Source organism: Giraffa tippelskirchi, chromosome 4, assembly GCF_054371585.1.
Source record: "Giraffa tippelskirchi isolate mGirTip1 chromosome 4, T2T-mGirTip1v1.2.pri, whole genome shotgun sequence".
Lineage (NCBI taxonomy): Eukaryota > Metazoa > Chordata > Mammalia > Artiodactyla > Giraffidae > Giraffa > Giraffa tippelskirchi.
The window spans coordinates 35194882-35220454 of record NC_137278.1 but is presented as its reverse complement, the minus strand read 5'-3'; the positions used below and the strand labels follow the sequence as shown (position 1 = coordinate 35220454).

The 25573-nt window shown below is 42.9% G+C and overlaps 1 protein-coding gene across 1 annotated transcript in view; it reads left to right on the top strand.

Annotated features, from left to right (window-relative positions):
• Window positions 1-25573, top strand: part of ALK (ALK receptor tyrosine kinase) — a 759079-nt gene that overhangs the window by 214728 nt on the left and 518778 nt on the right. The window contains exon 2 of the mRNA XM_081484296.1: window positions 9208-9327. Coding sequence (XP_081340422.1) covers window positions 9208-9327 — 120 coding nt within the window. The remainder of the gene's footprint in view (window positions 1-9207; window positions 9328-25573) is intronic.

The following is a 25573-nucleotide window of genomic DNA, read 5'->3' as shown; positions in this document are numbered from 1 at the left end:
TTGTCATGAACAACCAAGGTAGTTTGAACAACGTGTTTGGTAAATGGTCTAATGGCACGTTCTGAAGTGACAGTAAGCCATGGTGGTTAAGAAGGCCCAGTCAAGTTTTGCTTTGGGCCACTCTGAATCCCAGCTCAGCTGCTCTGATGAGACTGTAGCTCAGGAAAGATGGGAAACCTTGGAGAAGGAGGGATTTGGTTTGCCCCTTTAAGAAAGGGTAGGATTTAGGAAAGCAGCAGGTCAAGAAGGACATTCTAGTCAGAGATCAACTTGGGCAAAGGTTTGGAGACTTATGTGTGACAGAGATAGAATATGAAAGGATTCTGTGTGGGAAATAAGAATGAAAAAGCAAGTAGTGGCCAAAGTGTGTTGGCTTCACATTTACACACTTCAGCCATTTCTGCCGGAACCTCTTTGTAATTCCCTTTTATGTGTGGGTCTAGTATACCTTGCAGGTAACCAATCCCCAAGAGCTGGGACCATGCTGACAATTTCCTTTGTGTTCCATCAATATTCCTTAATGCCTTGGGAAGGAATGCCTGCTTTTATTGACTGACGGATGGGGTTCACCACTGAATGAACTCAGTAGTTATACACAGGTCCTTTTGGGTACTGGGGAGAGAGGCAAGGAATATATATTGAAACCATGACTTTCAATGGTACAAGAGAACTTTATGAGAAATAATAATTTTGCTTCAGGACTTGAGCTACCAAGAAAGAGCACAAACCTTCCTGGCAGAGGGGAAGTGGAGTTTAGTGAAAGGTAAGGTGAAATGGGGAGCTTTTAGTTCTATTCAAATTCTACCCTGACACTAATAGCTCCTCTCTGAATGAGCCAGCTGGAAGGAAATGTGAAAGCAAACTGCAGAAGAGTTGATTCCCTGAACTGGAGAGGAGCTTACTGAACCGAAAGTTCAGCCCTCTCATTTTCCAGGCCTGGAGAAGGTGTAGGGAGGTCTGTGTGTTTAAGACAAAGGACATATCTGCTAATTCTCCCTCTTGCATCTGAAAATCACATCTGTTTTTCAGACTAAATGAACTGCCTGTCACCGCTCCAACATCACCGCTGACTCTAGTAGTCATGTAAATTCACTGAGATTTCTTTGGCTGCACAGGTGTGGGCTCAATCCTGTGAATACTGAAACCATTTCCCTGGGCTGCCAATCCCAGGCAGGAGCCCTCCCCTGTGCCCAGCCTTGCTGTGCCTGCTCACCACTGTTTGACATCTGGACGGCTATTTATTTGGCCACATTAAGCTTTGTTGTGTGTGACACAAAATCATTGTTAAAGAATGCATTATTAAGTGTGTTTTCAAATAAGGGGGAAAAACTAGCAGGCAGTCACTGATTGTTTTATTGTTGGGAGGAAAATAAATAAGCAAAACGTATGCGAGGCAAGGCAAGAGCAGTTCCAGGGAACATTTAGAAGAGAAGCATTTTTACATTTTATTGATAGAGCTGTGTAAAACATGCTTGATAGTGAACCCAGGGCATTCATGTAAATAACCATCACACACGCATAGCTCTTTATTATTTATGCCAATGCTGCTGCTGCTGCTGCTACTAAGTCACTTCAGTCGTGTCCGACTCTGTGCGACCCCATAGACGGCAGCCCACCAGGCTCCGCTGTCCCTGGGATTCTCCAGGCAAGAATACTGGAGTGGGTTGCCATTTCCTTCTCGAGTGCATGAAAGGGAAAAGTGAAAGTGAAGTCACTCAGTCGTGTCCGACTCTTAGCGACCCCATGGACTGTAGCCTACCAGGCTCCTCTGTTCATGGGATTTTCCAGGCAAGAGTACTGGAGTGGGGTGCCATTGCCTTCTCCATTATGCCAATGCAAGTATGATATATTCACTGTATTATGTACATTGGCTTAGAGATAAATAGACACGCCGTAAGACGTATAATAATAAACACTGAATATAGAGACATTGCCAGTTGGCTGAAATTGGGGTAGTAGAGATTGTAGACAGTTGGCAAAGTTAATAATTAACTAGTGAATAACAGAGAAACAGCTCTTTTGGAGCACTTTTGATTTTTGGACATTGTATCCTAGATCTTCGGATAGAACAGGAACCAAGACTCCCATTCATTTTGGATTCTGAAACAGAAATAAAAGCATAAACTTTCAACAGTGGTGTGACTGATACATCGTGTATGCATTATTTCATCTGGCCTGTACAAAATCCTGAGAGTTTGCATCCATTATTCTTGTTTTTATCATTTTTTCAGGACATTGAGATTTCACTGAGTATGTGATTGGCCTGAGTTAAACAGCTAATAAGTACCAGAGCTAATAATTTTCTCAAAAACTCAGGTTTCATTATTTGACAAATATTTATTGAGTGCCTATTATGTGCCAGTCATGGGGACATAGTAGTGGCTAATGAAGGAGAGGCACAATAAACAGACAAATATAAATATAAGAAAAATAAATGCAGATCAATGTGATATAGAGTTGTTAATGGAGTGTGTGGGCTTCACTCATGGCTCAAATGGTAAAGAATCTGCCTGCACAAATATGTGTATATATGAGTAAAGAGTATATGGGAAGCCTCTGAGTTATCTTTGAAACTTTTCTGTAACTTTAAAAATATTCTAAATAAAATTTAAGAATAAAAATGCACAGCAAGAAAATTTAAAGTTGATAATCAAATACTAGCTTTGGAAAAAGATATAATAAAAGTATAACTTAATAGCTACAATATGTAATATATAATTTTTATGATAGCTATAATATGTATCTTTATTGCAATAAAGATATCTTTCAAACTGACAATGAGAAAACAACTCAAAAAATAGGCAAAAATATTAAAGTCAATTTAGAGAATGGCAAATTAATACCACTATTCCCCTCCCCTAGTAAATGGAAGGCCACACAAAAAGATGTACAAATTCACTCATAGTCAGGGATATGAAAAATCAAGTAACAGATATTCCTTTATACCAAACATCTTTGCAAAAACCATAAAGCTCCTAATATCTATTATTGGTGGAATACAGGGGTAAGGGGACTCATGTATTATTAGTGGAACTGGAAATTGTGACAGCCTTTTGGGGAAGGCAGTCTGATAATCCTATTAAAATTAAAAATACATTAAAAAAAAATCTGCCTACAATGTGGGAGACCTGGGTTTGCTCCCTAGGTCGGGAAGATCCCCTGGAGAAGGAAATGGGTACCCACTCTGGTATTCTTGCCTGGAGAATTCCATGGAGAGAGGAGCCTGGAGGGCTACAGTCCATAGGGTTGTCAAGAGTTGGACATGACTGAGCGACTATAGAATAACTAGGAAGATCTCTCTGAGGAGGTGACATTTGGGCAGAGACCTGGATGGAAAGATGGGATGATCTCGTGCCTGTAGGGCAGAGGAATTTTTAGGCTGAGACCCGCTGGTGCAAAGCCCTGAGATGGGAGCCTGCTTGTTGAGTTTAGGAATAGCAAGGAGGCCTATAAGGCTGGAGCTCCATGAGCAAGGGAAAAATGGTTGGAAATGAGATCAGAGAGAGACCAGGAGCCAGATCATGTGGGACCTTAGAGGACTAGTTCATGGCAAGAAATGTTAATGCTGTTTCAGGGCTGAAGTGCCAGTCCAACTGCTGTGTGGAGAACATACTGAAGGTGAGCAATAGGAGAAGCAGGGGACCAGCTGGGAGCTTATAGCAGCTGTCAGAGTGAGAGGTGATGCGGGGAGAGAAGAGAGGGACATAATGTAGGTAGAGCCATCGAGATTGATTGATGAATTGGTGTGGGCCATGGGGAAAAATGTCAAGGATTCCTCCTTGGTTTTGGCCCAAGGAACCAGGAGAGTTTTGCCATCGCTTTCTGAAATAGAGAACACCTGGGGTTTAGATGGAGCGACATCATGTGTTTATTTTTGCATGTATTAAGTCTGTGATACTTACCCAGGAATAGAATGGAGATTTCAAACTGGCAGTTGGATATATGTTCTGCTGTTCAGGGAAGCGGTTGGGCCTTGAGATATAAATTTAGTGGTGTTAATATATAGATGATATTTGAAGCTATGAAACTGGATGAGATCATTTTGGGGAGTGAGTTTAGATGGGGAAGAGACATTTCCCAAGTTACCCAACTTTTAACACCTATAAAATAATAAAACAGAAATTCCCTCCCCCATCAAGTTTTTAAAAAAGAAAAACAGCTGAGCTTATTTACATGTCAAGCAAGAAATTCACTGAGCAGTTCTCTAAGGAATAAAATTCAGAGTTTTTAGAGCCCTAGGAAGAGTTACATGGTGGTCATGCTAATACAGATTTTAAAATCAGCACTTTGGATAGGAGAGAATGAATTCGTAAGTCTGAACATGCTTGGTTAAAGCAAATCCCTTGTTCATGGGTCAAGGGATTTTAGTGAAGTTTAAGGGTCTGGTGTCCTGGGCTCACTTGAAATTCATGGTCAGTGTTTATTGTCAGCTGTTTAAAACTACTGTGATGAAATTTAATATTCAGCCATGAAATCTCCTGGGCAGTTACTGCTAGGAATTGGAGAATGTTCCTTTTGTACAGCGTGGAAAATGGGGAAGATCTGGCAGAGAGGAGTAGAGAAGACCTGCCACTGAAGTAGGAGACAAGGACTATGGCAGCCAAGGACTGCGTGTCACTGAGATGTGAAGAATCCAAGAAACAGTGAAGATCAGCATGATCCAATGCTGCTGAGTGGTCCAGTAAGAGAAGAACCAAGACTCATTCATTGTATTTACAACTTGGGGTCTTTGGTGACCTTGATCCAGAGTAGTGGAGATGATCCTGATTTAATTTAACTTAAGAGGAAATGAGAGAGGAAAAGTAGAGACAGAAACATAGACAGATCTTTTTAAGATACTTAGCTGTGAGGGAGAACAGGAAATGGGAGGATGGCTGAAGAAGAGAGTGCGGGTCAGGGAAGTTTTTTCTTTTTTTTTTAAGATGTGTATATACTTGCTGCAGATGAGATTGACTTGGAAGAGAGGGGGGAAACTGTTGATACAGAAGAAAGGGCAAACTACTGCACCAGTGGATTTCTTGGGACGTGATGAGATTAGCAACTAGGTGGAGAGGCTGCCACTGCTTAGAGTGTGGTCAGCCTGTTTTAACAGGAGAGAAGGTAACATATAAAGTTACTGATATCTCTGAATTGGTGGATTTGCTTCTCTTTTTTCAGTGAAATAAAAAACAAGTTTACTAGCTGAGAAAGTGGAAGAATGGGGGTCAGGGATTGGAGGCTTGAGGGGTAAGAAAACCTTGGAAGTAGTGAGACTAGAGAGAGCGAGGGTGAATTGAGCCCACCAGGGGATTCAGAAGAATTCCTGGGCAGTCCTGAGGGTCCTCTTGAGGTTTGTGGTCATAATTTTAAAGTGAAACTTTTAAGCATCTGGTGTACTCCTCCCCTCCTCTCCTACCACCACATTCAGATGCTCAGGCCAACCATGAAGGACAAAAGGACAGGAGTTGCACTTGTTTGCAAGGGAATTATTATAGTGGAATTATTATAGTGATGAATCCTGGAATCTAAGTTGAGGATGCAAGAGGGGTGACACATGGTAGGAAAAGAGTAGTGTCAAGAAGTTAGGGATTTCACTGTGCCTAGATACCCTGTGGTACCTGGCAAAGACTCAGGATATCACCCCAGATCCCCCTAATCCCCTCCAAAACCTAAAACGATCTTATCTGTAGCCAATCAAAAATGTCCTCAGTCCAGAGTACATTACTTTTCACCTCAGGTAGTTTTGGCTATCAGTTGGACACCTGGAAGCCCTTGCTCCTACTTCCTCCTCTCCTTTCCTTTCTACCCCTCTCCCTCAGAGTCCAAGATACGCTCCATTTGAACCAGAGGGTCTCAGTTCACACCTTCACCCCACAAGTCTGTGCTAGTGAGATTCACTCTAGATCCTCACATTTCCAGAGGGAAGTACCCAAAACCCAAGCTTTTTTCTCGCTTAAATGGATTACTTCTTATGTGTAGCTTTTCTCTATGCTGGAAACCCCCATTCTCACCAGGGCTGAGGGTGGGTAGGGAGTGGAGATGAAGTATAGAGGGAGCAGAGAGCCTCTTTCCTGCACTTAAATGCAGTGCTTTCTTCTTTCTAGTCTACGTTTATGCATATTCTATTAACATTAACTAGAACCCACTTCTGTATCAGTGCTTCTGATTTTGACAAACAACTTCATTCTTGTAGACTGTGTTTTTTCTTGGCCTTTACGCTTTCAGGTGAGGAGAGCCATCCTTTTGGTTGACCTCCATTAGCTCCCCCCAGCCTCATCCAGCAAATCACTATCCACTCCCCTCTGGGGACCATTTGTGAACCCAGCCTACTAGCAGAAATTCTGAGAATTCCTATAAGCGTGGGGGTAAAAATGCGTGCTTTCTCTCCAGTATTCAACTTTGAAGGTGCTCAACTATTTATTGGCACTTTTGGGGACTCAGATGGTCAAGAATCTGCCCACAATGTGGGAGACCCAGGCTTGATCCCTGGGTAGAGAAGACCCCCTGGAGAAGGGAATGGCTACCCATTCCAGTATTCTTGCCTGGAGAATTCCATGGACAGAGGATCCTGGCGGACTACAATATATGGGGTCACAAAGAGTAGGGCATGACGAAGCGACTCACACTTTCACTTTTCACTTTTGGATGTAAAATGGTTTAAGTTTACGTCTTTAGGAATAACCCACAGTGAGGTCCATGGCTCCTTGCTAGGCCATGACTCAGCCCTCAGAGCCCTCCTTTTGAATTATTTCAGATATTTTTTATCCCTGAATATATAACCTGACCCTTATCCATACTAACTTAATCTGCCATGCATGCCCACTCACAGATTCATAAGTGCCTCCTGATGTTTAACCCCATCCGCTTGGTGCTTCACATCCAGGAAGAAGTTAATACCATTCCCAAACTGTATGGCTAAGAAAAATGACATCATTCTGAAACTGGGAAATATCACCTAGACTTGATCTTCCTGTTGCTTCAGAATTACTTAAAATTTGAGCTCTGCTGATGACTCAGATATAGAGATGCCAATTTTTATTCACATGGGGTTCTTTGCAAGGAGCTGATTGTCAAAGCCTTCTCATAACCCTCACACTGTTGACCCATTCTGGAGCAGACTCTTATCTCTGACATTAGCCATTGACTAGTGGGGATGCTGAAGGGCCCTATAGAGAACTGATCACCATGAGTAGTTTGTGGGAGTCCCTGAAGGGTGGTATAAGGAGCAAGGGCTATAGCATCAGGCCAACCTGATCTGTTGACTCTGGTCTCCTGCCTGCTGGTCATGTGGCCACATGTCAGGGCATCTAACCTCTCTCAGCCTTGGTTTCCCTGTTCTCAAAATAAGGCCCAGTAATAGTATTTATTCACAAGGTTGTTATAAGAAGTGAATGTAATCACACATTAAAGCACTTACCACAATGCCTAGTCCATGTGTGCTCAGTTAGCATTATTAATTCTTTAAAAGTCTAATAAGCTCAAGCTTGCTCTTAAGTAGACCTGTGTGGTCTTGGACCTCAATTCTCTCAGCCCCAATGCCCATCTATAAAACAGAGTTGATGTAAGGATGAAATGAGGTGGCTGCTCTCTCAAACTTACTAGTATAGCGTATGACTCCTTTCAGTGCATTCCTCTGAGCCATTTTGGAGAAATGCTACAAAAGATGTATCTAGATACCAACCAATTCAATTTGTTTCTCTTTAGATCACGTGTGAGAGAAAAATCAAAAAATCTTTTCTAGGTACTCAGGCCAGCACTTCCAACTCCAGTCTTTGGAAGGCAGAAGAATATTTCTTTGGAAGGAGAGCATAGAATGCCCATTCTGTTCTAGTTACACGGACAAGTGGGCTTCACGAAAAGGCAGTGCCTATAGATAAAACAGTGGAGCAGTCTGGAAACAAAAGGCTGCTGGGACCACTCAAAGCAATGATTTTCTTAAAGCATGCTCAGAGGGACTGATACTATAAGGGGATTGAAGGCAGAATAGGGCCTGGAGGAGCGCATGCTGTAAGTGATGTGGAAGAATCTGCAAAGCAAACAGGCTGAGAAATGCTTCTGCTACTGTTGATTCCTTTTCTTTTTTCTTTTCTTCCTCTACTTCCTCTTTGTGACATCACTCCAGGTAGTTTAACACTTGCTGTTTGAGTAGCAAGTCAGGCCACTCATGGTAGAGCATGGCCTCTTGAGGCCAGGCAAACCTGGCTTCAGTTCTTGATACCATCATTTGCCCTCTAAGCCTCAGTTGCTGCATACCTAAAACTGAGACGGTATTGCTTATCTCAGGGAGTCATTGTGAAATTATGTGAGTTAAGAACCCAGCATGGTGCCTCATCCATGGAAGCTGCAGAAGAAATTCTAGTTCCCTTCTTTGCCTCATGCCCACCCTCAGCCTGTCTCCTAAACAGACAGGCTCAAACTGGCCAAACGGGTCCTTCTTTAACAGAAAAAGCTTTACCTTTAAGACATTAGCAAATAGCGATTGAGTTGGGGATTTCTGGGAAGAACTGCATAAGAGCATGCAGCCTATGTTCGTTTGATTTGTAGATATATTATAATTACTTTTCACCACATGAAACCCACTTGAGGTACTTTTAAGCAAAGGAATAATGGTGCTTTTACTCTTTTTCTCTCAATCCTTCTTTCTCTCATGCAAATCAGAAACATTAATCCTTTGTGGCTCCCCTGGACTCTCAGCTATAGGAAAACTCATCACCTAGCATTTTCCCCCCTGAAAATAGCGTAATTGTCAAAACTCATAACTTCTGAGTGCAGTTTCAACATTCTTATTGATAAGGCAATAATCCAAGCAAACAACATTAGACGAAGTTACAAGTCTGAACATAAAGTAGAGTGGAGGCATTATTTGAATATGATGAATTAAAATTCTCTGTAAAGTTACTCAAATTCTCATAGGCAGAATAGACTTTGGGGAGGACTATTAGACCAAACCATTAAGTAGCCTGGCTTCTAGTTCTTCTACCAGACATCTTTGGCATGGCCTAGTCACAAGATTCAGACTTCTTAGATCTTACTGCCCTTGGTAGAAAATGTGGATTGAGGTCCTGAGGTCAATTCAATCTACTAGTGGCTCAGTCTTTTTCCCCTCATTTTCCAATTGATATCATGAAAGCCTCCTCTGAATTTTCTTTTATAAGCCATATGAGTGACAGCTAAAAGACATATCCCAAACACAAAGATCAGTATTCTCTTTGTCTTTTTTATGTTCAGGTCAAAGTTCCTTGGAGTCACCAACAAACCTGTCTTCTCTTCCTCCCGATTCTTTTGCATGGAATCTGACCTGGATAATGAAAGATTCCTTCCCTTTCCTGTCTCATCGCAGCCGATATGGTAAGTATATTTTGATAGTTATTTGTAATGTATAGTCGCCATCTCATAATTAAAGAAGCTGTGAGTTGCGATTAGTGATGTATGGCTTGTCAAGAAGGAAGTCTTTCTGTGCCCTTAGTCTTCCATTGATAGCCACCTCCATATGACCATTGCCCCCAGGCCTGGCCTTTCCAGACTGACAGCTGTCTTATGTATCCTGAAGGAAGCCAAAGGCTTTGTGGCTGCCACATCTTATCCCAGCTGCCTTTATGTGTGTGTGGTATTCCTGACTGCCCCTTACCCACCATGAGATATAATGCTTGTTTGCATTTTGACTATGGCTTTCTAGATACATGGTTGTAATCCATGAGTGTTTCTATAGTGATCTCTTGAGAGAGGATTATTATGAGGGTCACAGGTCTTCTGGGGCCCCTCAAGTGATTCCCTGACATTTAGGTACCCCCTTAAAAGTACCCAGACATGTTCCTAGATATTATTTCAGTTCATTTGATTCTGCAACAGCTTTGGAGGTAAGGAGGCCAGGTCCCATTTCATTTTTACAGATGTAGAAACTGAGCATAATAAGATCATACACAGTGGATTTTCTAACTACAGAAGCAGAATTCTTCCCTTCACTTTTTCTCCTAGGGAGCTACCTACTCACACTGTTAGGCCGAGGCCAGATTTACATGGTGTAGCATTCCTCATCCTCTGTGCTCATCCTGATAGTTCACAGAAGCTGGGCCTCTGCAGAGGAAGGGGAAGGTTTGGAGGAGAGCTAATGTATTTCCACTTGGACATTTTTTTCTTTTCTTGAACTCCTCTAGGGTGAACCCTGTGATGACAGGCACAAAGCTCTGTTTGCTTCTCGCTTTAGCCTGTCACAAAGAAGAAACTCATAGAGGCTTGCCCATGATAAATAAATGCAGAGGCCTTCAGGGATGGAATTCACTCATCAGGACTGATTCAATTAAATATTTATGAACCTAGCACAACACTGAGTTCTAGATTCCCTTCTGGGCATATTTGCCTATTCTTGCCACTCGGTTTCTGCCCTTGGGCTTGAGCTTTTTAAAGCGCACCTAACAGAGATCTTCCATGTGCTAGTGTCCCCATTCGTAAAGCAGTGAGTCTGGGTTCAGATTAACTGTAACTTTCATTTCAAACTTAAAAAATAAATGCATCAAAACCCCTAGGGCAGTTTAGAATGGTACTCTTCTAGGATGTTTCCTGCTACTCCTAAGCCGCCCCTGGTAGGAGCGGAAGGTCAGTAGTTATCGGGAGATTCCAGATAAAAATTACTTCTTGATTTTATTTAAGTCAGACACTGAGTGTCATCTTAGGATAAGAACAGGTTTTTATAAATAATTGAAATCTAGTCCTTTGTACTGTTATTGCTTCGTAAACCCAGATTTGTGATAGAAGCAGTCTTTGGATAATGTTTTTTGTATTTGCTCTCAAAGTCATTCAATATTTTCACAACTTTTATAAAATGTAATGTCCAAAAAAGTCAGGTCTGCCGCCTGCATAACACAGAGGGCATTGCATTTATTCTCTCTGAAACATCCAAAAAGAGGTTTCGGGTTAAAAGAAGAAAACCACTGAAGCTTATTTAAACTGCTAGCTACCCAATGCTTGACTCTGATAAAGCTACTTCCTCTCCCTGGGCCTCCCCTTCCTCATGTATAGAATGAGGGTGAGTTGGCATGCTCCAGGGGGGAAAGGAATAGATATGGACGATTCCCAGGATTCCTTTCAGATGCTCCTTGTAGCCTGGAATCCTCAGGATTTCGCTTCTTGGCAGAGGAGAGAGCCAAAACCGTCAGTCAGACATTGCCCAAATGCTCAGTGAGGTACCAGACTCAATACCATCATTGCTATTGATTCACAGGGTGAGAAGAGATGATTCTTGGTTGGTGACTCCTTGATTGAGTGCAGTGGTAATTTCAGAGCCTTTTCGTCTTCTTCCTGTATTTAATTCAGCTGAGGCCATAAGGACTTAGCTGTGCCCACCACCATCTGTGTGAGCCTGGTCTGGTGCCAGATGTTGGAGGTGATACAAAAGCAAACATGAGTGAGACTTACTCTTGCTCTCTTGGAGTTCACTGGCTATAGAAACAGTTCTGTAGGCAGTTCAGCCGATTGCCACAAAGAGCACCTCTGGGACACGGAGGTTGAAGACTAGTCCCGAGACACACAGCAGAGCAAACTGAAGGCTGAGACTACTATCTCCTTAACGATGTTTGCGGGGCTCAGCCTGTGTCTCTCTATGAACCAGAGGCCAGCAGGCTCACTGGTTATAAATTCACACCTTTCAACTGCCATGAAAGACATTTTAAGAAATGTTAACAACTTCATTAACTTTAAGACCTCAAACTTGGGCAGAGAAATTTGACTGGAAAATTGCTGCCCGAAGGGATATTTCTTCAGACAGTGAGAAGTAACTAAGACTCAGCAAGTCAGTGTGGGCCCTGAGTGATGGAGTTTGGTGCTGACTGGCTGTCCTCAGCTGCATTCTGGGGTGAAGGTGGGAGGGAACGGCTGGTGGGGAGGTAGGAGAGGGCGGCAGTGGTAGGCTTCAGCAGCACAACCACAGGCATCATGATAGACAGTGGCGGCCAGCCCTCTTAGGCAAGCTGTCCAGGACTGAATTGAGTATGGCTTTCTTCTCCACTGGTGTTTTATGAGAAGAGACGAGGTGGATAGAGGCTAATAAGATTTACTCACCCCAGCCTGTAATTATCTGCTTGAGGAAAAAGTTTGACCTACCTTTTTGAAGTCTCCCCATATTTCTTCTAATTTACGTTGGGGCCTTTTATGTTGTGTAAAATATATTCTTTTCAATGGCATTTGGTATCAGATTCCAGCTCTTTCTCATCTTGTCTTGAATGATGGGGGCCTGCTAATTTCATCATCAACAAACAGAGCTGCATATTCTTCCCTCAAGGCTTTGAAGAAGGGGGGTGGTGTATAAAGAAACATTTTTTTTTTCCTTTTATCATCCAGCTCTGATGCCTTAGGACTTATTTATAGGCTTGGTTAAAGGACTGGGCTCCAACTCTCTACCCAGATAAAAATCTGTTTCATTTGGAAGCTCCAGGTAGCTAAGAGATTGCAGGGTTTTGATCACCTTGAGTTCTAGAGCCTCAAAAGCAGATCATATTCCCCCCAGCTTTAATTCATGTTTGCCATTCTGGGTTTAGGAAGAATCAGATCATGTTTTAAAGCAAAGTAACCAAAGTTTCTGCCCAGATGAGGATGAGAAAAAGAATTTTCATTTATTGTGAAAAGAAGTTTGATACTTTGCAAAACTTTTCCACAGCCCCCTTTCTCACTTAAGTGTGTTAAAAAATTGTGGTGGGTGAAAATTATTTTATATCCCACTTTGTAGAAATGTAAACTGAGGGCTGAAGATATTTATTAACCATGTTACCAAGTTACTGAGCTGGTGAGCATTAGAAAAGACTGAAGTCAGATTTTCTGACTGCAAGTTGGGTGCTCTTTCTACCACATCAAAAAGTGAATTCAAAGATGAAGTCCCCATTCTATAGAAAGGGCTCTCATTTCCTGGACAACCTGACCACTCAGTTGGGACTGAATGACCAATCTGATATCCAAGATCTGGGCAGCTGTAGGACCAAGACTTGATGTCCCCAAATTGAGACTATTCCAGGGAAGCTAGGGTAATTCACCTCTTCCTAGATGTGAATGTAACTGCTCCCAACCCAGGAGCATGGGCAGTCTTGCTTCCCCTACTATCTACTCTGGTTCAGTATACCAACAAGTTATATTGAAGTCTTTACCCCCACTGTCTGTGAGTATGACCTTAGTTTAAAATAGGGTCTTCGTAGATGCAGTTGAGTCCACACTGGATTAGAGTGGGTCCTAATCCAATATAACTGATGTCCTTGTAAGAAGAGAAAACAAAGATACAGACACAGACACACAGGATGAACATCATGTAATAATGGAGGCAGAGATTAGAATGATGCGTTTTCAAGCTGAGGAATGCCAAGGATTGCCAGCAACCGCCAGAACTAGGGGAAGTCATTGGACAGATTCACTCCTAGAGCCTTCAGAGCATGACCCTGTTGATGCCTTGATTTCAGACTTCTGGCCTTTAAAACTGTGAGAGAATAATTCTCTGCTACTTGAAACCAGCCATTTTGTAGTGTTTTGTTATAACCGTCCTGGTAAAATAATATAGTGCTTCATCCCTCCAGTCCTCCAATGTCTAGAACACTGAATCCTGGAAAAGAAAGGTTCCTCCCAACATCTCAACATCAGAGCACAACAAAGTCATTGTTGGACTTTAAATAAAAGTTCTATTAAAACTTTGTCTACTTTCAAGCCCATTGGGACCCATCCAATTTAGGGACTGGTGCTTTTGGAAACAAAGAAAGATTAGACTTTTTAATTACTTCCCTTGCTGCTGTTACCACCATCACCAGTCTTGTTAATGTATCAATTTCTTTGATTGAAAAGACTGGGTAATTTAAATCTCTCTCTCTCAAAAAAAAAAAAAAATTCAACCTACCACAGAATAAAAAATGGTAAACAAAAAGCCCTCCAGCCCACCCCCGTGGGATACACTTCATAGCTCTGGCAGGAAGTCAGTTTGATCACATTTCTGAAATAACATATGTAATGTGGCTGGCTGTGATCTGACATACTGCCCTCAAGAACCTGGTGTTTTCAGTGAAAAGCAGCTCCACAAGGGAGCCCTAGTGGACCCTTGTCACGGCTGAACGCTTTCTTACCAATTCCTCTGCCCTGATAGGCCAGGTCTTTTCCTGTTCTCTTCCCAGTCCACTGAGCCAGGAAGTCAAGTTCGTTCTTTGTCCGTGCCTCTGTATTTTTCTCTATTACGTGATAAGCACAAGGCTCTGTTTGTAGTCACCAGAAAGACTGAGTCCTGTAGGGAATAGCAGTACCAGCAGTCATACAAGACCAAGAGCAGTGAACATCTGTCACCATGAGGTCCAGTGACCTCCTGGGAACCAATGAGCTCAGTCTGTGGAAATCAAGTGGAAAGTAGTTGGCTTAGATGTTTTAAGGAGAGATTTGTTTAAAATGCTCTACTTGATCATATCCCTTGCCTTTAAAATAAAGACACGTAGATCCACTCAATAAATACCAACGAATTACCTCTATGTTAATGACAGACTGAAACAGAAAGGAATCAAGTCAGATTAAAAGGTAATAAAAAATGATAATAAAAGAATAATTGACCAACTGACACAAAAGCAAGAAAGGCAAATCAAAAGAGATCCATTTAAAATGACTGTCACAGACAGAGGGGGAAAGGAATTAACAAAAGGGAAAGAGTGAGATGGGTGAGGAACAGGGACAGACTGACAGATAGGCAATGTGTAGAGCATCACTCAGTGTTGTGTGGTCTCCTGGTCATGCATTTTTTCTCCTGTTAACATAATCTCAGCTCTCACACCTGGGAAGGTGGCTCCCCAAAGCTTTCTCTGATCTTGAGCATCATCCTCCTGAGAGCTGTTTCTGCACCCCTACCTATCTGCCTGCATCATTTCCCCCTTAGTGTGTCTGTGACACCACAGATAATGGGATAATGGATATAAACACTCTTTAAGCACTAACTGTATGCCTGGTTCTGCTCTAGGCATGGCCATGCTAAATACCAATAGCATAAGAAGTCTTGAGGAAGAGGCAGACCTGCATGCTATAAGACAGGTGCAGTAACAGAGGCATGTCCAAAGCTCCCTGAAACATAGGGAGGGAGAGCCAGTTCTGTGAAGGACTTCGGAATTTCATGGGACAGGGACTGCTGAGCTGGGCCCTGGACCCCAGGTGCCACTGAGATCTCTGGGAAGGGCTTTGCAGGCAGAGGGAATGAATGTGAAGAGGGGTGATGAGAAGCAGGTCAAGCCCAGTGACTCAGGGTAAAGATGGTTTGGGAGAGAGGAGCCTGGAGAAACAGTTACTTCTGGGTATACTAAGTGTTTAAATATGATCCTGTGTGTGAAGCATAGGTTGGAAAAGAAAGGGCAGGAGGGGAACCTGGGAGAGATTCCAGCTATAAGGTGAGAATAACTAGGTTGCCCTTGTAGGAGAGTCTAACTTGAGTAATTGAGTAGAAGGAAGATCCCACCATCAGAGTATGGAGGAGGAGAAATATTTGACAAGGAGAGATGGTGACTATGCCATCTAGAGAGAGAGGAGACAGTGGTGAGGCCTATACTGAACCAGTTACATTTGAAGTGCTTTCAGGACATCCAGGTAAAGAGGGTCAGTAGAGAATTGTAAATCTGTCTTGGCTTTGAGGAGAAAGGTGTGATAGACAGTCGTTAGCATTGACTATGATGGAGGCTGTGATTGAAGAGGAGCATGACAAACAGTCAGAGATGGAGAAACTGAAAAGATAGGAGGAGAACCAGAAGGCGGAACAGGCACAGAAACCAAAGGGATAAGACTTTTACATGTGGGAGTCACCAACAGTGTCAAAGCTGCCTAGAGAACAAGGGCTGTCATCCTGGTAAATACCCTTTCTCTTTTACATCCCCCTCCTTCCCCTATGTTTCCTTCTTTCTCATTCCATTTTCTCCCTGGTTAATTTGTTTTCCTTTCCTTGAACCTGTCTCCCTAGAGCCTACTGCTCTAGCTTGCAAAGCCCAGCTCAGTCCCTGCTTCTACCTCAAGTCTTTTCCTGAGTACCCAGGCTACCCTGATGTCTCTTTCTCCCTGTAATTTTTTTTTTTTGTGGAGAAAGTTGATGAAATTTTTTGATAATACTAGGGTTGAATCATCCCTCTCTTGAAATCTGAAAAGATTCTGACTTGTACAGGGAATGGTTGTTTCCTGAGCATCCCAAATTCTCCAAGAATCCCATCATGTGATACCCACTCTGTAAAACCTGGGGCTTTTCTGATGTTTCTTATGAACCAAATTACTTTCCTAGTTTGTATTTCATCCCTTTTATGGTCCAAGTGTAAACTAGGTCACATGATAAAGCAATCATGGATGGGTCTAATTTATCCAACCCAAGGTAGAAGTGTTAAATATCACTTTTCATTTACCTATCTATTGTACATTCATTCATACAGTGGGTGTCTACAGTTTACCAATCTCTTTGCTCCTGTGCCTCATAGAGACTCTAGCCTACTTTTAAATTTTATTTATTTATTTTTTAATTAATTTATTTTTAATTGAAGGATATTGCTTTACAATACTGTGTTGGCTTCTGCCATACATCAGCATGAATCAGTCATAGGTATACATATGTCCCCTCACTCCTGAACCTCCCTCTCACCTCCCACCCCTACCGCCCCTCTAGATTATCACAGAGCACCAGGTTGAGCTCTCTGTGTCATACAGAAAATTCCCACTGGCTATCTGTTTTACATAGGGTAATGTGTATGTTTCAATGCTACTCTCTCAACTGGTCCCAGGCTCTCCTTCCCCGACTGTGTCCGCAAGTCTGTTCTCTGTGTGTGCATCTCCATTGCTGCCCTGCAAATAGGTTCATCAGTTAGCTTAGTTCACTTTTATCATAGGTCATAGGTCTAAGGTGGTTCTAAATATCCGTCTGAATGGTGCTGCTTAAATATTTGTTGTATGATTGTTTTGTATCTGTACTCCTGGGTCTGATGAACTGTCAAACCTAATAGGAAGGTTTACTTGGGAAATAAGACTTTCAGCTTTAGTAAAGATACTGTCTGCCTATTAGATTTAGTAGAGCCTCTTTTTGGAAACCATGTAGTGAGCATTCACACCCTATGGCTAGTGACCAAATTAACCCCAAATTAGGACAACCTGCAAGGTTGTAGACCTCACTGTTCCCATCTTCTCAGCAAGAAAGTTTATATAATGTCATTCTGCAGCACTTTGCATGTCTGTGTCACACTTTTCCTCATATCTCAGTTATGTATGGTCCTGGATCATCATGATTCCTAAACTGGAAGCTCTTAGAGGTCAATAATCCACATCTTGTTTCCTTTCAGTCAGTCAGTTTAGTCTCTCAGTCATGTCCAACTCTTTGCTACCTCATGAACCGCAGCATGCCAGGCCTCCCTGTCCATCACCAACTCCTGGAGTTTACCCAAATTCATGTCCATTGAGTCGGTGATGCCATCCAACCATCTCATCCTCTGTCGTCCCCTTCTCATCCTGCCCTCAATCTTTCCCAGCATCAGGGTCTTTTCAAATGAGTCAGCTCTTTGCATCAGGTGGCCAAAGTATTGGAGTTTCAGCTTCAACATCAGTCCTTCCAATGAACACCCAGGACTGATCTCCTTTATGATGGACTGGTTGGATCTCCTTGCAGTCCAAGGGACTCTCAAGAGTCTTCTCCAACACCACAGTTCAAAAGCATCAATTCTTTGGCGCTCAGCTTTCTTTACAGTCCAGCTCTCACATCTATACATGACCACTGGAAAAACCATAGCCTTGACTAGACGAACCTTTGTTGACAAAGTAATGTCTCTGCTTTTTAATATGCTATCTAGGTTGGTCATAACTTGTCTTCCAAACAATAAGCGTCTTTTAATTTCATGGCTGCAATCACCATCTGCAGTGATTTTGGAGACCAAAAAATAAAGTCAGCCACTGTTTCCACTGTTTCACATCTATCTGCCATGAAGTGATGGGACCAGATGCCATGATCTTAGTTTTCTGAATGTTGAGCTTTAAGCCAACTTTTTCACTCTCCTCTTTCACTTTCATCAAGAGGCTCTTTAGTTCTTCACTTTCTGCCGTAAGGATGGTGTTATCTGCATATCTGAGGTTATTGATATTTCTCTCAGCAATCTTGATTCCAGCTTGCATCCCCAGTATTAGGCCAGTGTTTTGTACTTAGTTGCATTCTTAAACATACACTGGATGAAACTGTAACATATGCCGAACGGTCCAGGGGTCAACTAGGAGTATTCTCGAGTCCCTCAATTCCCAGTCTGAAGCTTTTCTGCCCCTAGGAATCTCTATTTTAGTAAAAGGTATGGATGTTCCCTTAAGCCCTCTTACTCCTAATGTCATATTAATCAGGGAAGACATGCGTGTAAGGGGAGAACATTTCCTAGGCTGGACATATTTTCATTTAGAAATAAAAGCTGTGACTTTAACTACTTTGGGCAGGCTTTTAAATAAAAATCTCAATCTAAAAAAGCACATTCAGCAGACATGAGTGAGCTGAGGAATTTTTTTTTGACAGCTTTGGGACATCTGAGATATTGTATACAGAGCATTTCTAACCAGTCTAGAAAGACATGTATCCAAAACATATGCAGGAAAATGATTCATCAACAGAGAAAAATGGAAGGAAACCCTCTTAAAGTGAAATATTATGTGAAGAGCTACCTCAGGGGCAGAACTTCATGACAGAAGAGACCTCAGATTAACAAGACTTTAACCAGCCTGTTTGAGTAGATGACTAGAATAATTTGGTCTGTGAGAAATTCATAGAAATGGTAAGCTTTTGGGCCCCACAGCAGTCTCGTTAAATAGCTTCATCTTACAGTGGATAAACTAGGCACAGAGAAGTCATTGATCTGCCCAGGGCTAGTAATTCAGACCCAGGCCACCTGCTTGGCAGAGCCCACAACTAACCCCTGCTCCTCTCCCCAGCAGAGGCATGGGTGGTGGTTCATATTTTCTCAGTATTTGAGCTACAAAGCCTTTCCTCACATGTTACTCCCAAATATTGCTTTACTCATATTATCACTTTAATTCCATGGGTCTCTGTCAGCCCAGCAGTTCTTGCTGCCCTAAAGGTTACATCAGTGTAGGGTCAGTACCATCCTGATGTGCATAAGCTCACATACAAGCTCAGTCTAGTTGCTTTATCATCACCTGGAGAGCTTCTTTTTAAAATAATTTTTTAAACATTTGTTTTATTATGTATTTGGCTGTGCCAGCTCTTAGTTTCAGCAAGTGGGATCTCCGATCTTCATAATATCAACAAGGGTCTTTTAACTGCAGCATGCAAACTCTTAGTTGTGGTATGTGGGAACTAGTTACCTGCCCAAGGATTGAACCCAGGCTTCCTGAATTGGGAGTGTGGAGTCTGAGCCACTGAACCATTAGGGAAGTCCCCTGGAGAGCTTAAAAACAAGATTCTGGGAAGTGGGAACTGTAGGATTAGGTTTGGAAACCATAGATCTTTCATTCACCTCCTAGTTGCCTATTAAAATCTCCTCTGTGACATGGAAGCAAGACATCTTCCAGCCTCTGTTTGAATGGTGGGGAAGAAGCTCAGTTGGGATCGAGATATGAATGTCATTCTCAGCTCTGATTCTTAAGAGTGTTATTATTATACTGTCAGTGACTCAACCACTCTCCTTGATTCTCTTTGTCATCTGAAGAGTGGGAATGGTCATGATTCCTAATTGAGAGCATCACTGTCAAGATTAGCTGTGAGGACAGAGTTCCATGTGCTGGAGCACAGGGGAGTTCCGTGTGTTGGAGCATAGGTGCTTCCCTAGTGCTCTCTGAAGAGGAATGAGAGCTGCTCCAGTGAGAGGCCGATAGCCTGCATTTTGGTGGCATGACTCTATTTGCTAGAATATTTTTCCTTAAAACTCTTTAAGTCCCTAGTTTTGTCCTCTAGAACCTGAGAGCACTTTATCCTGAACCATGATACTCTCTGAGCTGGGATTTAATGCTGTGCAGTCCAGCTTCAAAATTCACATGACTGCATGAAAATAAACAAACTAGTTACTCACCCTCCCTGGAATAACCTCGTTGCTTCCTCTGTTCTTAAACTTCCTAGCTAAATCTTTATCATCTATCAGAATCCTTTCACCCTTCAAACTGCAGCCCAAAAGTTGACTCTTCCATGAGCCTGTGATCCTTCCAGGCAGGTCTCTCTTCTTCTGTGTTCCCTTGGCTTCCCCAGGTCTGCTTATGGTGAAAGTCAGATGTGCATAAGTCTTTCTCTCCCGCCAGCTTAGGAGTTTCTGAAGGTCACAGAGTCTGTATTAGGGAAGCCTGTGTTTTGAGATTGGCACCAGGGAGGAACCTCATGTTCACCTCCAACACTCAGGAGGTCTTCACCAGCAGAGACAGATGAGTGAGTGGGGAGGGCCATCTTGCATGAGGTCAAGACTTCCCAGGACCCTCAGCCTTCTCCAGTTGTTGGGGCTGCCACACTACTCAGAGATCTCCTCCAACAATCTAGTTTCAGGAATGATCCCATTTGGGTGGATGCCATGCTGAGCAGTGTACAGAGAGCATGTTTTCACCATGCTCTCTGGAGCTGGCCTCATTCTGTTAGAGATACCATGTTCTGCATAAATGCTTCCTGGAAATTGCAGGCAGAAAACTGGCCTAGAAGTCCAATGTGGACTTTGGTCTTAGCTTTCTGCTTCTCCAGAACCTGGGCTGTACCACTTTGGCCACATTATTTCACCTTCCTGAGCCTTAGTTTTCCTATCTGTACAATGAAGAGCTATTAACTTCAGAATTTAAATTATTTCTAATTTTCTGTTCTGGAATGAATAGCCAAGTCCCATTTCTTCAATCTGTAATATTGTTACGGCCACAGATAAGGGAAATGAGAATTGAGCTTTCTGTGCTGATCTCCCACCCTTGTGGGCATGCATGCACACACACCCTCCTCTGAGACTGTCTTCCAAGGCTGTGTTTATATAATTGATTGATTGAAGGAGACTTGGCCCTTTTGTGCTGCAGCTTGATTATAAGTGAGCTAAGCAGATGTCTTGAATTGGGTGGTTGGTTCCCAGATGCATTGTAGGGAGCATGCTGGTGGGGAGGAAGTGAATGATTTCAGTTCTGGGGTCCCTCCAAGTGAATAGTGGTGTGGGAGTGCAGGCAGGGGACAGGTCTCATAAAGAGTGTGATCAGAATGTTGACGGTAGCTGGTGGGTTAACATAGAAGATGACTGGTGGGCTAAGTGCTCCTTAAGAAGAAAACCCAGAGGAGAAAGGAGAAAGGAGCCTGAGCTAGAAGTCAGGACTCTAGGGGTTCTGCTGACCAACTGGCTAGAGCCAGATTAGAAAGCTTGTTTCAGCCATGCCCAAAGGTGAAATTGGTCTTAGGATGTGATGGAGATGGATGAGATCTGAGGATCATTTTATTCCACTGCTTCATTTTTCAGATGAGGAAACAGGCCTAGAGAGGTTAAGGGACTTGCTTGAAGTAATATCTCTAGCCAGGGCTTGAACCTAGCTCTTCTTACTCAAGGTCTAGCGTGACTTCACTTCCAAAGCGAAGCTTGATCAGCCTGTCAAAGTGAGGAGGGGATTCAACAAGGTTGCACATAGTTCTGCCTTCATTGTTGAACTTGCGCCCCTTTATTTCCGCTCTGTGGTGGCTGAGCCCGGAGCCAACTGGAGAGCAAGAACAAGGCTTGCCATCATTTAGTGACAATCAGACTGTATGTGTGAGTCCCCGTGCCAGGTGCTTGATGTGTGTATTGCATTTAATCCTCCTCATAATTCCCTGAGGTGGCCCCTATTTTAATCCCCACTTTAAAGTGAAAACAAAATCGAGTCACACGAAATTAAATAATTTGCCCTGAGATAACACAGCTAGTAAGTGACAGAGCCAAGCTTTCACCTTGAGCAGTCAGACCCCAGTTAGGAGCTTATGTCTCTGTTTACTCCTCAGACACCCTGGTGCCCCTCTGAGATTTTAATATAAAACAGGGTCTTCCCACTTCACTCCTAGACCACCCTTTTCTCTTCCCATTGTTTTCACATAGCTTCTGGCCTGCGCACAGACTTGCTGTCCAGCAGGAACGTCCAGCAACCACCAAAAAGCAGCTTGTTGGCAGAAGAGGACTTTTAAGATGTGAGAAGCCAGGAAGCCTTATTGGAGATTATTTTAGCCATCAAATCATTGTGGAATATTTGAAACCTAGCTATGTATGCTTTTGCCAGCTTATTCCAGAAAAACGCAGTATGGGTTTTTTAGAATTTTAAAAATTGTTTTAAGGTATCATTTTACTTGTTTGTTATCCACAGCTTTGAGTGATAATAGTAAAAGTTACCAGGTTAGGAACTGGAATTTAGAACAATTCTAAACTTACCCACTGTGCATCCTTTGGCAAGCTCCTTTATGTCTCTGGGATTCAGTGTCTTCCTCTAAGATGGTCCTCAGGGTCTTTCATGATCTTGAGGTCAACATTTGGAAAGTTCTGGGAAATCTCTTGAGAAAAGGAGACCCCCACCTTGTGCCTCAGGATTGGTGGCAGCCAAGGAAGTTCTCTTGAGCTGGATACAATTCTTAAGGCCTGACAGTATTTCAAGACTGCTGGTTCCTGGAGCTTTATCTAATGAACTGAAGTTTCAAATATGAACCTCTATTTTATGACCTCTAAAGGTCACCTACAAGAAAATTGCCACATGTGTATGGTGCTTCATATGGTTCTTTACTGAATACACAAATCAGGCTTGTCAGGAATACATTGGCATTTGTAATGCAACCCATGAATCATTACAGCCTTAGCCTAAATGTGCCTGAGGAGATGAGAGCTGGTGATTCAGTAACTGATTTTCAACCTGGCTCAGGCCTGGTGCTGCCTGGAGAGGACGCCATTTGGAAAGGGCTCCACAGCCAGGAGAGATGCCCTCCACTCTGTATGTAAAGGACTCCCTGACCAGCCATATGACCCTGGCTAAGTCTTTCCTCACCTAGGTCTTGTTGTTTTCACCTGTCCAATGGGAAAAACAGCCTCAAATGTTGCTTCAAGTTCTAACAGCTGACTGCAAATATCACCTTAAGGCAGAAACACCAACCTTCCTGTGGTACAACAAAATACTAAGGAAATGGTTATGTGCCATTGGTTGACTGCCCCATGTAAATACTGTTTCTCATGGTGAACAGAAAGCTGTGTTCAAAAGGGCATGGGTAAATTCTGAACCAGCTAATGTGCATTGGGAATGTCTCCATTCCAAAGACGTGCATCATTCTCAATGAGTCCTGCTACCAGTCCTGGAAGTTAGTCTTATCACTGAGATGGCTGGGACTCAGAGAGAGGGAGAGAGTGCCCCACACTGCACAGCTGACAAGTAGCAGGACTGGAGTCAAATCTCAGGACTTGTGCTCTATCCCTGAGAAACAATCCTGATGGTGTTAAGTTGCTTAGGAAGACCTATGGGCAGGTATGCATAGGAAAAGACTGCAGAGCTGGGTGGGACCATAGAGACCACCATTCAGCAAATGAGAGATTTCAGGCCCCATGTCAGGCTATCAGCATCCTGGCAGCTAAGCATTGGATCAAGAAAATAGCATTGAAGCATGTATATTATCATATGTGAAACAGAACACCATTCCATGTTCGATGCATGAGACAAGGGCTCAGGGCCGGGGCAATGGGATGACCCAGGGGGATGGGGTGGGGAGGGAGGTGGGTGGGGGGTCCAGGAAGGGGAGCGCATGTAGGCCCATGGCTGATTCATGTCAGTGTATGGCAAAAACTATTACAATATTGTAAAGTAATTAGCCCCCAACTAAAATAAATAAATTTATAAAAAAAAATAAATAAATAAATAAAAACAGGAAAAAAAAAAAAAAAGAAAGAAAGAAAACTAGAGAGAGGAAAATAACCCTGAGGCGAAAATCCCAATTTACATTGCCATATGTTAAACTAGTAGCAAACTTGTTAATTCTGTTTTCAGATGCAGATCCCAGGGGTGAGTATACAGTTGAATAAACTCTCCCGTGGGCCTGTGATAGTCCTAAAAACCTTGCCCATCCCACTCTCAGTTCCCTTAACTGAAACCCTTAGCCTACCCAAGAAACACAAAGGATACCCCGGAGGATATCAGGAAAAATAGACATAAACATTGAGTCCCAGACTTTAATGACGCTGTAGGTTTGACTTTCTGAGTCATGCCCACTGGGAGTAAGACTTGGATCTTGTAGATGTACGCACTAACTCAGTCCTCACCTAGGGTATCCCAGGTCTGACTTTGTGAAAGTGGGAGCAGGACACTCTTCAAGGACAGCTCAGGTGTTTTGGTTCCTGTCCAACCTCATCTTGACCCTGTCTGTTCCAGTTCCTGTCTTGCCTCATTGCAGGTCTTGACTGTTACTGGTGTCTGTGGCTCTGAATGAGGAGAAGTCTTTCTGCTACCTTTTCAATTCATAATTCCCTGTTAGTGAGATACCGATGTCAAGGCCTTGGGGTCCTATGGAGGAAGCAGGTCAGTGGAAGCCAAATCAATCACTTCCTATGTGAGTAACCTCAGATGTGACTTCATTCCTCTAAGCTCCAGTGTCTTCCTCTATCAAATTGAGATAAGAATCCCGTTTAGTTCATAGGAATTCAATAAGATAATGATATAGGGTGCTTGGCATTGTGTCTGACCATGTTAAACTCTCAGTACATGCTATCCATTATGAAATGGAGTAATTTCATAATTCCTCCACTGGAATTATTCTCCATCTGCCCCAGGGAGATCCCTCACTTGGGGCTCTTCTATAAACATACACTCCTTGCTGCCAGAGTACAGAACATAAGTCCAAGCTTGACTCCTGGGACACTTGTAATAAGTCAAAATGAAGAAGGGTGAAGTATCATGGAGTTGATAAACATGGTGTTTTTCTCTTTTTTCTATGACTCTGCTTTTCACTCTGTGGTTTTGCTTTCATTCCTTGTGTTGAGGCTGGGCAGCATCATCCAGTGAGCTCCTATGAACCTGCCCAGGCTGGCACCTGCTACCTGTGGCCTCTGGAAACCAGCCAGCCTCAGAAGACATATCTTAAAGTCTAAAGGAGGCTGTTGGTCCCTTAATTTGGGTTGTCTAAAGGAGACTTAGGAAACTAGTGGGAGGTCTCTGCATTTATAGGATTAGGATGAAGGAGGTACAAAGGATCTTAATCTAAGGGATTTGGGGAAGCTTGAGGTCAGTCTGGATATAAAGGAAGACATTGGATTTTCTAAGTCCACCCAAGAGAAGACCCTAGAGTCCAAAGTATGTCTGTTCTCCCTGTTATGCTTGGATGGTTCCTGGAACTTCCATGCAGTCTCCTTCCTGTGGCTCAGGCTGGGAAGATTCCCATCTTTGTCAGAGTAGCCACAGCTGGTTTCCTAGGCTCAGGCCTTGAGCATGATTGCTGTGGTAGTCACACACATTCCCAGAGTCCAGATTCAGTCTCAAAATGCTTGGTCATTGCCAACTCACCACAGCCAAGGGAACTGAGCATCTCTCTGGGAAGATGAGTTTTTCTGATGGGTTACTGAACAATTCTTCTGAATGGGTGTGTTTTATACTAGAACAATTTCTTGAAGCTGTTAATTCAGTTTTTGAAATATAACTCATATCCTGGAAGATTTCA